General features: G+C 39.2%; 1 protein-coding gene across 2 annotated transcripts in view; it reads left to right on the top strand.

The window, feature by feature from the left end:
- Positions 1–13992, top strand: part of CRMP (Collapsin Response Mediator Protein) — a 55610-nt gene that overhangs the window by 17413 nt on the left and 24205 nt on the right. Inside the window, exons 1-2 of one of the 2 annotated variants that reach the window (XM_034981069.2) lie at positions 8481–8622; positions 10558–10652. In XM_034981069.2, coding sequence (XP_034836960.1) covers positions 8578–8622; positions 10558–10652 — 140 coding nt within the window. In that variant the 5' untranslated portion in view covers positions 8481–8577. Of the gene's footprint in view, positions 1–8480; positions 8623–10557; positions 10653–13992 lie in introns of those variants that run through there. The other variant, XM_034981070.2, reaches the window with a different exon arrangement.

The following is a 13992-nucleotide window of genomic DNA, read 5'->3' as shown; positions in this document are numbered from 1 at the left end:
AAAATTCATTAGATAATTTATAAACTGAAATTAACATTTTTCGATTGCTTTGCTTATTGCTAATGCTATCTTGTTTATACATTTTTTAGATTTTTCTCCCTTTGGGTTTTAGAGTTTTTGTTTATTTATTAGACAAAATGCTAAAAATGCAACTCTGTAAATAGTTTTGACCGTTGAGTAAATGCAAAATAGGTATTACTCCGATAACTTTCGCGGTATATTTATAGCTCGGTAACTTATCTTTAGCATAAGTGCGGGATGAATTGCGTTACCGATAAGGTCGTAAAGACTAAAGATATGACCGTCCATACTCGATATCACAGATAATAAAAATGCATGTACGACGGATCGACGGCTTATATCTTTCGGCAGAGTGAAGTGGTCAGATGCCCTTGGATATATAAGTCCCGCAAATTGCTATTGCGCTGGAACTTATTTTAAAATTCATTGTAGTATAACAACAACAATACCTATAATCTGCAGTGCAGAATATACGAATATGATATACTTATATATATGAAACATAATATGAAAAGGGGCCAACGGCTTTTAGCAACCAAAATATTAATTCCGTTATCTTGGCAACTACACAAACGAAACTCAATACGCGAAAGTTCACCTTTCAACACAAATAATGTTATCCTCGTGGCGCAGTTTACCCTGCATTTGACTTGTATTACAATTGGGCTGAAATACGACTGAATAGATAGGAATTATCAAACTACGTGATCAAATCAGAAATGAGGAGATTCGTAGGAGAGCCAGTGTATTATATATAGTTTTTGCATTTCACGAAGGCGAGTAGCTCATGCTTGTGTTTCAGTCGTATACCTTGCCGTACCTTTCAACACAAATGATGTTATCCTCGTGGCGCACTTTACCCTGCATTTGACTTGTATTACAAATGGGCTGAAATACGACTGAATAGATAGGAATGATCAAAGTACGTGATCACATCAGAAATGAGGAGATTCGTAGGAGAGCCCGTGTATTAATTATAGTTTTTGCATTTCACGAAGGCGAGTAGCTCATGCTTGTGGTAAAGTCGTATCGGTACAAGTAAGGTGAAGTAAATGTGTGCGTTTGCGAGCGCTTGATCGCGACTGATTGGTCGGACATGCACGCACTCTTACGCAATGTCCATCCATGTACACGACGACGTAACCACAAGTAAAGTTCACTCGCCTTCGTGAATTGCAAGAACTGCACGTATAACTGTAATTTATACAGGGTAACCAGAACGCTAGCAAAAACGAAGACAGGTTATAGTACTGATGATTACTGATATGATACCACAAAAAAACGCGAAAAAAATATATTAAAAAACCTATAATTTTGTAAAAGTTTACTACATTGCAGATAAAACACCTGACTGACGCTAGAGGTCAACGAATGTTGCGTAAGTAGGCCACTCGGAGTCGATGCCGCGTCGTAGGCGGGGCATTGACCCGTGTTTTACATACATTGTGGGTTTAAAAAATACTAAATCACTAAAACTACGAAATGAGGCAAATTTTTATTGGTATTGAATTGTGTTTAGGTAGTATAACAATAACGCTAAGTTTTTTCTGGTTACATCTAAATTTCGTAACAGAGCTTCTTTTATAACAATACACATAGTTATGCGTCTGTTTGTTTGGCCTAATTTATCCCGACCGCTTTTAAGTGTTATTGTGTCATGAAAATGGTGTTCCGTATTATGATGTCTATTTTGGGCAGTACTAATCTGTGCTGTAGCTATATTATGTACTAGTGATGTAACGAATATTCGCATTCGCGGATATTCGCATATTTCTGCATATTCGCATTCGCGTTTGTGAAATTACTGCGAATATTAAAAAAAATTGATGTAATAGTTGGTTAATAAAACAAAATCCATTAATTTCTTATGTTTTTTAATGTAATAAAAAGTAACTTTACCTCGTAATCACAAAAGCTGACTGATATCCACGCGGGCATGATTTGTATAAATTAGAGAAGAAAATATAAGTACTAAAATTCAGATTTTTAACATCACTTTAAAATTGTAAGAATAAAAATATTATAAGAACGTATTGTACATTTAAATACACATATTATGTAGGTACTTGTATCTGTTTTTTTTATCAATAAAAAAATTATTTATTTATTATTTATATTTATGTATGTCTTGTCTTATATTTTCCCCTAGCAACGTTTGCGAGGTTCTGGAACTCTGGGAGGGGAAAATAGTGTCTAACTCAATTTACCCCTCCCGCTCTGTGCCCGCATTCTAAGTGTTTTCTGTCTGGATATAAACCATAATGGGAGTGCAGTCACGTTTTAATTAAAGCTGTCTATGAAGTAACTATGGTTGTAAACGTATTTAGGTATGTAGATACTTGAGGATAAAACAGGACATGATGGATTTTTATTAGATGACAAGATCTCTATCCTATTAGGTAAATATATAAAAGGAAAAGCTGACTGACTAACTGCCTGACTGGCTGACTGATCTATCAACGTACAGCTCAAACTACTGAAAGGATCTGGCTGAAATTTAGCATGCAGATATCTATTATGACGTAGACAAAGATTTTTTTTTAATTCAGCCCTAAGGGGGAGAAATAGGGGTTTGAAATTTGTGAAGCCCACGCGGACTAAGTCGCGAGCATAAGCTAGTATTATATTTTAAAAAAGATTCCGCCGAATTGAGAACATCCTCGTTTTTTAAGTCGGTTAAAAAGGAAAAGATCTAGCTCACTAGCAGTTCTGGCTCACCAAAGTCCCACCCAAGCCATTGGACCTCTATAAATAAACCTCAAATGCACAGAAATTATTATCATATAGACAAGAAATAAGGCCGGATTTTTCAAAATTCCCGTGGGAGTGAAGACGCGGGCGGTCGCTATTGGTCTATAAATATAACTGCCATAGGACTAACCCAAAAAAGCACCCTTGTATATCATCACTTGCCATCAGGCAAGACTTGCTTGATGGGCGTTATTAATAACCCATAAAAACATACATCATCACTTACCATCAGACGAAACTTGCATGATGGGCGTTATTATCAACCATAGAAGTATGGAATTAGGTATATCGTGATATTTTTACAGCTTAAAGATTTTATAAAGAGTGGATTATTAGAATAAAAAAACTGGACAAGTGCGAGTCAGACTCCCGCACCGAGGGTTTTTTTATTTTTTATTTTTCATATACCAAAATTGTAAAAGGGTTCCGTAAGTTATTTCCGTAGGGTATTTTTTTCGGAATACGGAAACGGGTTAGGACTTTACTTTTTATAGATAAGTAAAACTAAATTTAGAGTATCTGCTTCTTTTTCTTTTTAATATTGCTAAAAAGGACGGAACATGAATTTTACATTTAAAGACTCTAAATTTTAGTGCACGCTACAAATTTAAACAATACGCTCGCGACTGTCGCGCAGCTAAAGTCACGAGGTTTGACAGCTCTACATTAAATTTAAAATTGTCAAACTGTGTTTGTCCTGTTCATATTACGTTAGTAAGAAGAGGATGCGAATACTCTAAAATTTAGGTGTGCTCAGAATTACCTACCTAGTGAAGAAATAAGAAATCTGAGAGAATCGAAACTGTTGTTGTGTTGATAATCTAATTTGCATGTTTCCACTAATAATAATCAAAAACTAAAGCGTGGGAGTCAGTCATGTTTTAAAAACATCATGGCGTCATAACCTCATGTTGTGAATTACGTAATGTCTCGAAGCCAAGTGGTCAATGTGCCTAACTCTGTATAATAGCCTAAACGTGGAACTAAATGTGAGCGCAAAAATTCGTTAGGTCCTGCACTTGCGTTTTGTACGAAGGCACACTCTGCAAATACATATCATCATGATCAACCCATCGCTAGCTCACTATAGAGCACGGATCTCCTCTCAGAGCGAGAAGGATTTTGGCCATAGTCTACCACGCTGGCCATGTGCGGATTGGTAGACTTCACACGCCTTTGAGAACATTATGGGGAACTCTCAGGCTTGCAGGTTTCCTCACGATGTTTTCCTTCACCGTTAAAGCGAGTGATATTTTTATTTCTTAAAACGCACATAACTCCGAAAAGTTAAAAGTGCGTGCCCGGGATCGAACCCCCGACCTCTGACTAGAAGGCGGACGTCCTAACCACTAGGCTATCACAGCTTACTTTACATATACGTTTAAATAAATAGTGACTTCTTACGGCGCAATAAAGTACAATTCAGATCGCAAGGCGCTGCGGCCTGAAAAATAACCACCTCTCTTTCTATCGCGTGAACTCTTACCTCTTATCTTTCTCTCTAATAAGAGTTAAGTGACCTGAAACCTCCAGTAGTTCCAGTACATCAGCGTAACGTTCGAACGTTCCGGCGACATTTGGTTTCAATTTCAATACTTTGTAGCATTCGGCTAACTTTCTAAATAGATGCACGCGGCAGATAATGTTCTAGCTTGGACGATCTATAGGTTAGATCGTCCAAGTGTTCTAGCTTCAAACCAATAATACATTTGCCGATATGTTATTGGTAGGCTGTAACAAGAACGCTAGCAAAAAATTAACGTTATTGTTATACTACCTAAACACAATCCAATAACAATAACCATTTGCCTAGTTTTGTAGTTTTAGTGATTTAGAATTTTTCAAACTCGCAATGTATAGCGTTCAAAACTCCGGTCAATGCCCCGCCTACGACGCCGCATTGACTCCGAGTGACCTACTTTACCAACGTTCGTTGACCTCTAGCGTCAGTCAGATGTTTTATTTGCAATTTATCGTAAACTTTTACAAAATTATAGGATTTTTTAATAGATTAGATTTTTGCGTTTTTTTTTGTGGTATCATATCAGTAATCATCAGTACTATCACCTACCTTTGTTTTTGCCAGCGTTCTGGTTACATCCTGTACATTATTGGATATTTGCCCAAATATAATATAGAAAATGGGGCGATAAAAAACATTAAAATAGAACTTTTCATAGTACGAGTATGTCTTGAACTTGGGGTAGGTCATGTCAATCAACACCACAATAGAAGGAAAAGTCTGCCTGGCTATTTCCCTGTATTATTTTAATGAGTCTTAACAAAAGTGTGTTTATGTTTAAAGTTAGACAGTAGACACGCACCTAATGTCAAAGGCCTTTTATAGAAAAAAAAACAATGCACATGGCGGAACGATTATGTGAAATGTCATCGTTTCTTGCATCTGCAATTACAATTACATTGTAATTATGTATTTTCTACTGCAATCGTCAGTATATTATTATGCGTCATCCAAACCTGCGCCAAAGCGACTACGAAGCGGGAACGTCAGCCGTGCGGCAGCGGTCGCTTCCCATGATATTTACCTACACTGGAATAATTTATAGTGTCAGAGTGTCATATTCAACCTTTAATAATTAAGGTTGGGTCATCAGTATGAGAAGGATTTGGCCATAGTCCACCACGCTGACCATGTGTGGATTGGCAGACTTATTCACATGCCTTTATGGAACATTATGGAGAACTCCCAGGCATGCAGGTTTCCTCACAATGTTTTCCTTCACCGTTAAAGGTCTTAAGGTTAGGTATAACATAATAATATGTCGTCGGAATCATCCTCTAAAGAAGCCCCTATCTGTATGAATTCGGGTGTTAATAGCGCTATGCACTGTGCACGTATAGATTCGCGTCGTGAACACACCCGCAAGTCGCAACGCTTCCCGCATCCCGCGTGACGCGCAGGTGTGGCCGTAGCTTTACATTGTAATAACATATTTTCTACTGCCATTGTCAGTATATTATACCATGTACGTTTCATTCTTTCGTGTCTCATGTTTTTGACAGGTGATGATTTATACTTTATTTATACCCATTTGAGTCGAAAGTGCTCTATTCTTTCCCCGTTACTTTCCTTTATGCGATGGGAGAAATGACATTATAAATTACGTGACATGTGTCATTTACTATATTATTTACTCGTACGTTCACGCTGTTTTATTCAATCCATTTTTCATGTATATTTTTTACATTAGGTATGTTTATTTCAAACTGAAAATCACTACCCATATTATAAACTAGCTGATGCCCGCGACTTCGTCCGCGTGGATTTATGTTTTTAAAAATCCCGTGGAAACTCCCATATCGGTTACCCGTCGGCTTCTACGCCACATCGCACCGGAAAGCTTGGCGGCACGGCTTTGCCAATAGGGTGGTAACAAGCCACGGCCGTAGCCTTACACCAGACCAGACCAGACCAGAGACCATTTAGGAAATATAAATTCACAAACTGCCCCTGCAGGGAATCAAACCCGGGTCCTTCCACTTATAAGACCACAGCGCTCACTGCTGCGCCAGGGAGGTCGTCAAAAGAGCAAGATAACGAAATCCCATCAGTACCCTTATTATAATTGCGAAAGTGTGTTTGTTTGTTGGTTAGTTGGCTTGTCCTTCAATCACGTCACAACGGTGCAATGGATTGACGTGATTTTTTGCATAGGTATAGGTAGATAAAGACAGAGTGACATAGACTACTTTTTATCCCGGAAAATCAAAGAGTTCCCACGGGATTTTTAAAAAACCTAATTCCACGCGGAGGAAGTCGCGAGCATCAGCTAGTAAGGCTATAACCACCAATCAAATGGAAACTGTTATCGAGTGTGAAAGTGGTATGTTTTCTCTCGTTCTAGTTTTTCTAGTTGACCAATAACTGCAGTTTTTATAGACCGCGACTCGTTTTTATCTAACCAACTATTCCAAACCGAGAGAAATGATTTCTAACGCGTATTCTGATATTATCGATTTTACTAGTGTAATTGCAAATCCATACTTATATTATAAACTAGCTGATGCCCGCGACTTCATCCGCGTGGAATTAGGTTTTTTAAAAATCCCGTGCGAACTCTTCGATTTTCCGGGATAAAAAGTAGCCTATGTCACTCCAGGTCTTTATCTATACCCATGCAAAAAATCAAGTCAATCCGTTGCGCCGTTGCGACGTGATTGAAGGACAAACCAACGAACAAACACACTTTCGCATTTATAATAAGGGTACTGAAGTACTGATATGAAAACCTTTCACGGCCCATCCGTTCAACAGATTTTGACGAAATTTCGTACAGAGGATGAACATAGGCTACTTTTTGTCCCGGAAAATCAAAGAGTTCCCACGGGATTTTTAAAAACCTTAATCCACGCGGACGAAGTCGCGGGCATCATCTAATTAAATTGTAAATTTTAAATGCCTAATTATATAAAAGGAAATGCTGACGTGGCTGACTGACTGACTCTGTACCAATATGCCTTGAGCCTATCATTTTCCAAGCTAATATTTTTTTAATTTTAATTTTTTTAATTTTAATTTTTTAATTTAATTTAATCATTTAATACAAGTAAATTTATCATCAGATATTATTTATCAATTCTTAATCACTAAATCTTAAATATTACCAGAATAACAAATATTGGATATTATTATAACTGATTGGATATTATCAACCAATAAGCTGTCAACCAGTTAATGACCATTGACCAATACTTAAAAGAATATGCGAGCGTAACAATAATCGCATCTTTCAATTAGTCAATCAATTTGAATAAATATATCTCAGATGGTTATCTTGCTTCTCAGAACACTTGAGCCAATATTTTGGTTAGTGAAGTGTTTGTGGTTTTAATCTATACCTAAAGACACCTTCTACATCCAAGTATTAACAGGTTTTTTAACGAATAAATAACACAATTCCAAACAATTCAAAGTCAAAGTCAAAGTCAAAGTCAAATGATTTCACAAATTGAAAAATAAAAAAGTTTGAGGCGAGAGTAAGTATACTTACTTAATATTTGTTTGTTTTTATATGTAAGTATGTCTGTTACTATTTCCTCAAAAACGATTGCGATTTGTATTGCCGATTTTAATGCAATTTTTAGGGTTCCGTACCTCAAAAGGAAAAAGGAACCTGTCTGTATGTCTATCTTTCCGTCGGTCCATCTGTCCGTCCGCCCGTCCGTCCGTTCGTCGTGTCTGTCATTGGCAGGTAGGCAGGTCTTAAATTATACCACAAGTAAAGGAAAAAATCCGAAAACCGTGGATTTGTGTTTTTTTTATTTTTCCACTAACGTGTGACCTACCTCCCTGCCAAATTTTATGATTCTAGGTCTAGATTGACCTAGAATCCTATAGGTTTCTTGACAGACATGACAGACAGACATACAAACAGACAGACAACAAGGTGATTCTATAAGGGTTCTTTCCTTCATTCTTGATGAGATCACGAACGAAACTAAGTCAATTGTTGAGATAGTAGAATTGAAGCTACTTAATATACAGCTGTGGCGTAGATTTGCATAATGGTGATCACCTTCCGATATGTTAATAACATTGATGATATTTCTGTATGGATAAAGGATTACGTAGGAATGAGCTAGCGAACTATTGGTAAAAATGGTAAAAAGAGACAGTGCCGGCGACTTCCCACTAAACAATAACAACTGACAAGGGAGTGCACCTTCTATTTTCGGCGACGCATTTTCAGTTTCAGGCGGCGACTCACGCACGTTGACGCCATATTGGCTGTCCGGTACGTGGATTTACGTATTCCGTATTAATTTATATCAATCTGTGGTAAAATGGCCGCTGCAGGAACCAATTCTTTATCCGGGATCAATATAAAAGTGAGAATTTGTTATCTGTGCTGATTATTGTATTTTTAAATCAAAAAGAAAGATGGTATTCGGAATATTCGCGCATTGAATCATTGCACCTAATATAGTAACGTGTTTTGCAAAAGGACAAGGCTTATAGACAAGGCTTATAGAGAGAGAGAGAGAGAGAGAGAGTCAGCGCGTGCCAGACCTTTGTTATTTTCTTAGATTAATAAGTCTAATTCAGTGGGCGATGGAGATTGGAGAGAGCTATGATTGGAGTTTCTCTACGTGATCAAATCAGAAATGAGGAGATCTGTAGGAGAACCAGAGTAACCGACATAGCTCAACGGATTGCGAAGCTGAAGTGGCACTGGGCAGGGCACATAGTTCGTAAAACCGATAGGCGTTGGGGTCTCAAGGTGCTGGAATGGCGACCTCGCACCGGAAGACGCAGTGTTGGAAGACCCCTCACTAGGTGGACGGACGACATCAGACGAGTCGCAGGGAGCCGCTGGATTCAGGCGGCACAAGACCGTGGCGTGTGGAAGTCCCTACAAGAGACCTATGTCCAGCAGTGGATGCCTATCGGTTGATGATGATGATGATGATGAATTATTCTAAGGTTAATAATTCATTTAAGGTTATTTTATAAAAGCTGAAAGTTTCTCTGCGTATTGTCCCCAACACTGAGAGGAACGTTTGTTTGTTTGTTGGAAAGTGTCATGGCAATGCATGACGTGAGTTCTACTACTATTCCGAAGAAAATATAAAAAAATTGACTTTATCCTTTGACAGTTGTGAAAAAATTACGTCGATCCGTTGCGACGTGAAGTCGCGGGCATCAGCTAGTGTTCTTATAACTGTGGCATGTCTGCCAATTCGCACTTGACCAGCCTGGTGAACTATGGCCAAACCCTTCTCATACCGCTTGAGAGAGCCGTGCTTTGTAGTGAGCCGGCGATATGGGTTGATCATGACGATAAAAAGTATAGTAAGATGTCATCTGGTATTTATGGTTTTGAATTTTGGTATTTCATAAACCAAGTTGAGAACAATGGATCAATCACGACTGAGATAAGGAATTCTAAATAAATAATATCTGTCCCGGCTGTACTTACGTGTTTAGTCGACGTTAGCCCGACTAGTTTGAAACCCATCCGGGGTCCTTTTTCAAGGGAGTCAGTTATAATGGAAATCAGAATTCTAAATGTTTTAGTGTTACATTTCTTTACATTTTGTCTTACTTCGAGTAGTTTGATAGCTGTTATTTCAGCTGAAAACTGTTTGATTTCCATCCGTTTTAAGAAAAAATCTAGCGAAAATTGTTTTGGAATTTACAGTTTTCAATTGTTTACAGGTACTGCATATTGCGTTGGATAGCTAAAGTCCGCGACAGGTTGAGATGGCAATGACGACCCGCACACCCGCACAGCATTCGCGCTCTCCCGCACCGGGTAGCGCGGAGGCTGTGCTGGTGTGCGGGGCGTTCCCTCCCCGACATCTCGACCTGTCGCGTACTATACCTACTAAGTACTACTACCTCTATTGTAGCCTCAATAGCTCAACGGGTAAAGGAGTGGACTGAAAACAGAAAGGTCGACGGTTCAAACCCCGCCCGTTGCACTATTGTCGTACCTACTCCTAGCACAAGCTTGACGCTTAGTTGGAGAGGAAAGGGGAATATTAGTCATTTAACATGGCTAATATTCTTTAAAAAAAAAAACACCTATAAAATATTGATAGAAATAAAACTTGCTCACCATTGTGTAGCGGAGACCACACGAGTAGATAATATTATAGACGGGAAGAGGGGAAGCTTCACACTAGCTCACGCACACCACCACGTATACGAGCGTCCGTGACATCCCCGATGTCCATCGCCATCTCGGCCTGTCGCGGTACTATACCTATCCGAATAATTTTGAAAATTGGAGATTCACCGTTATTATTATTTGTTTCCAGAGCTCTCAAAACCGGCTGCTGATCAAAAATGGACAAGTGGTCAACTATGACGGGATGGAAGAAGCCGATGTCTACATCGAAGACGGAATCATTAAGTAAGTCGATTTTCAAAACCGGCTAAGTGCGAGTCAGGCTCGCGCAATTAGGGCTCCGTACTACAATCGAATTTTTTGGACATTTTGCACGATAATTCAAAAACTATGACGGATAAAAATAAATAAAAATCGGTTTTAGAATGCACAGGTGAAGCCCTTTCATATGATACCCAACTTGATATGGTTATTTTACTTCGAAAATTGAAAATACTAATTATTTGTTTATGACCACAAATTTATTTTTTTGGTGTGATGTAACCACAAATTCACGGTTTTCAGATTTTTCTCCTAATGCCAGCTATAAGCCTATACCTGCCAAATTTCATGATTATAGGTCAACGGGAAGTACCCTGTAGGTTTCTTGACAGACCGACAATAAGACAGACAACAAAGTGATCCTATAAGGGTTCCGTTTTTCCTTTTGAGGTACGGAACCCTATAAACACTGACGTAAACCCAAATATCATCATCATTATTATCGCTGGCTCACTGAGCATGGGTATTATCTAAGAATTTCTTTCTCCTTCGAAAAGCGTGAAAATTTTTAGCCCTATGCGAATTATTGTAGTCTTGAATGTCTATTTTGACCGGACTATATTATAATTTATATCCCGTAGTTGTGAAATAAGCCTAACGACGGTTACGCACTCATCCGATCCGAGTCCGTGAAAATAAGCTCTTTTTTGGTTTTGTATGGTAGCTTATGACATAATGTCTAGATAATCGCTGGTATTCTCACGGATGACGGAAGTGCCGTGCGTAATCAACCTAAGAGCGATTACGCAGTGCACTTCCGTCATCCGAGTTCTCTCCGTCATCCATGAGAATATCTCGGATGTGCCTCGGATTCAAATCGGATCAGACAGACGTTGCAATATGACAAAGATGTTTTTTTTAAAGTTCCGTATCTCAAAAGGAAAAACGGAACCCTTATAGGATCACTTTGTTGTCTGTCTGTCTGTCTGTCAAGAAACCTACAGGGTACTTCCCGTTGACCTAGAATCATGAAATTTGGTAGGTAGGTGGGTCTAAAATTGTGGTCATAAACTAATAATTAGTAGGTATTTTTAATTTTCGTAGTAAGATAACTATATCTAGTAGGGTTTCCTATAAAAGAGCTTCACCTGTGCATTCAAAAACAGATTTTTATTTATTTGTATGTATCAATAGTTTTTGAATTATGGTGCAAAATGTCGAAAAAATACGACTGCAGTACGGAACCCTCGTTGCGCGAGCCTGACTCGCACTTGGCCGGTTTTTTTTAGTTTATAGACTAGCGCTTGGCTGCAATCAGACCTGGTGGCAAGTGATGATGCAGTGAATAGCTTGAATTCCGATCAGAGATCGGATTAGTGCGTAAGCAGTATCCGAGTTCGGTCCGAGTTTTTTATATCCGTATTTTCACGGACTCGGATCGGATGAGTGCGTAACCGCTGTTAAGCAGTAATCGACTAAATATAGTCCGGTTTATAGAAAGAGGTCAGATCTAAAATATTCACACTTCGCGGTGATTGACGTGACCAGTGTGGAAATTTATTATGTAGAACAGCTTTCTTCCTCCTTCAATCGATATAAATAGATGTTTTCTTTCCACTGTGGTTTGGTTATAGTATAATATTGAGGAAGTTTTGTTGATAGAAAAATTGCTCATCATATTATAACATGATTATGTACGTTTTACTACGCCAAGAATAAAATATGTTAATATTTTATTCTTGGTTGGTGGTTTGAAGTTTGAGCTCTTACTGCTTAGTCAAAATAGGCTAGATAGTAATTATTAGGGTTGCCAGCATTTTTCCGCTTGATTAAAGTATTTTTCAGAATAAGCTATAAAACATGTGAAACCTACACTTCAAAAAAAAAATTGTATTACGGCGGTTACGCACTCATCCGATCCGAGTCCGCCAAAATACGTTCCCTTTTTGTTTTGTATGGTAGCTTATGACATAATATGTCGTAGATAATTTTTATATCCGTATTTTCACGGATTCGGATCGGATGAATGCGTGATAGCTGTCACTCTACTTACATGTTATAGAATCATCAGCTGTTACGTCATTCTTTATTATTAGCATTAGAAACGGTTAGATCGCGTGTGACGATGAATTAATGAGCGGGAAAAAACAACGAAAGTTCCAAGCAACTCGAGGAAACGTCGATAATACAATAACTTGAGATGCGGAACTGAGTTTTAGGTTTTTTATGGATTGAAAAGAAAGAAAGAAAAAGAATAAAGAAAAACTTTTTATTTTTTTAAAGCTGTGGCACACATTATACCTACGGATTAGGTTATCTCGGCGCCGGTTATTCGATCATGCGTATAGGCTCAAAGGGTGCCAACGGGTCCGTATTACTAAGACTCCGCTGTCCGTCCGTCTGACCGTCAGCAGGCTATATCTCGTGAATCATAATAGGTAACGACCTGAAATTTTCACAGAATGTGTTGGTATTTGTTAGCAGCTTTAACAAGTAGGTTTTTGGCAAGCCCGCACCACACCGCACTTTGACTTGTAGGGTGAAAAAAAAAAATGTTACGTCTATAGTCCGCGACAGGTTGAGATGGCAATCGGGGTATGAGGAGGGGGGACGCCCCGCACACCCGCACGTCACCCGCGCTCGCCCGCACCGGGTTAGCGCGGGGGCTCTACAGGCGTGCTGGGTGTTCTTTCCCCGATTGCCATTTCGACATACATTTATTGTACTGCACCTGGAATCCAGACATCATAGACCATACCCTGAGCACTGCGCCAGACGGGCGTTAACCTTGCTCATATCGATTTTGCAAAAACTAGGCCACTACGTAAGGTGTGAAACCTAACATCTTTCTAATTATTTGCAAGAACACGCACCCATTCTATACGCTTCTATAATAAGTATGGTACGCGACAGGTCGAGATGGCAATCGGGGAGGGAATTTCCAGCACACCCGCACAGCCCCCGCGCTAAGCCGGTGCGGACGTGCGCGGGTAACGTGCGGGTGTGCGGGGCGTCCTCCCGCCTCATATCCCGATTGCCATATCGACCTGTCGCGGAATATAATTCTTTATACGTCTATGTAGTAGGTACTAGATGATAGTCGCGACTTCGTCGATTTAGTTTTCTTTTTAGGGTTCCGTACACGAAGGGTGCCAACGGGACCTTGTTACTAAGCCTCCGCTGTACGTCCGCCCGTCTGTCCGTCTGTCAGCGGGCTGTATCCGTAAGTTGTAATAGTTAGAGAGTTGAAATTTTCACAGAATGTGTATTTCTATTACCGCTATAACAAATAATACAGGCCAAGTGCGAGTCAGGCTCGCGCAACAAGGGTTCCGTACTACAGTTGTTTTTTTCGACATTTTGC

This window comes from Maniola hyperantus, chromosome 23, assembly GCF_902806685.2.
Source record: "Maniola hyperantus chromosome 23, iAphHyp1.2, whole genome shotgun sequence".
In the NCBI taxonomy this organism is placed as follows: Eukaryota; Metazoa; Arthropoda; class Insecta; order Lepidoptera; family Nymphalidae; genus Maniola; species Maniola hyperantus.
Note: the sequence above shows the minus strand (reverse complement) of the source record. Positions and strands in the feature narration are given on the sequence as shown.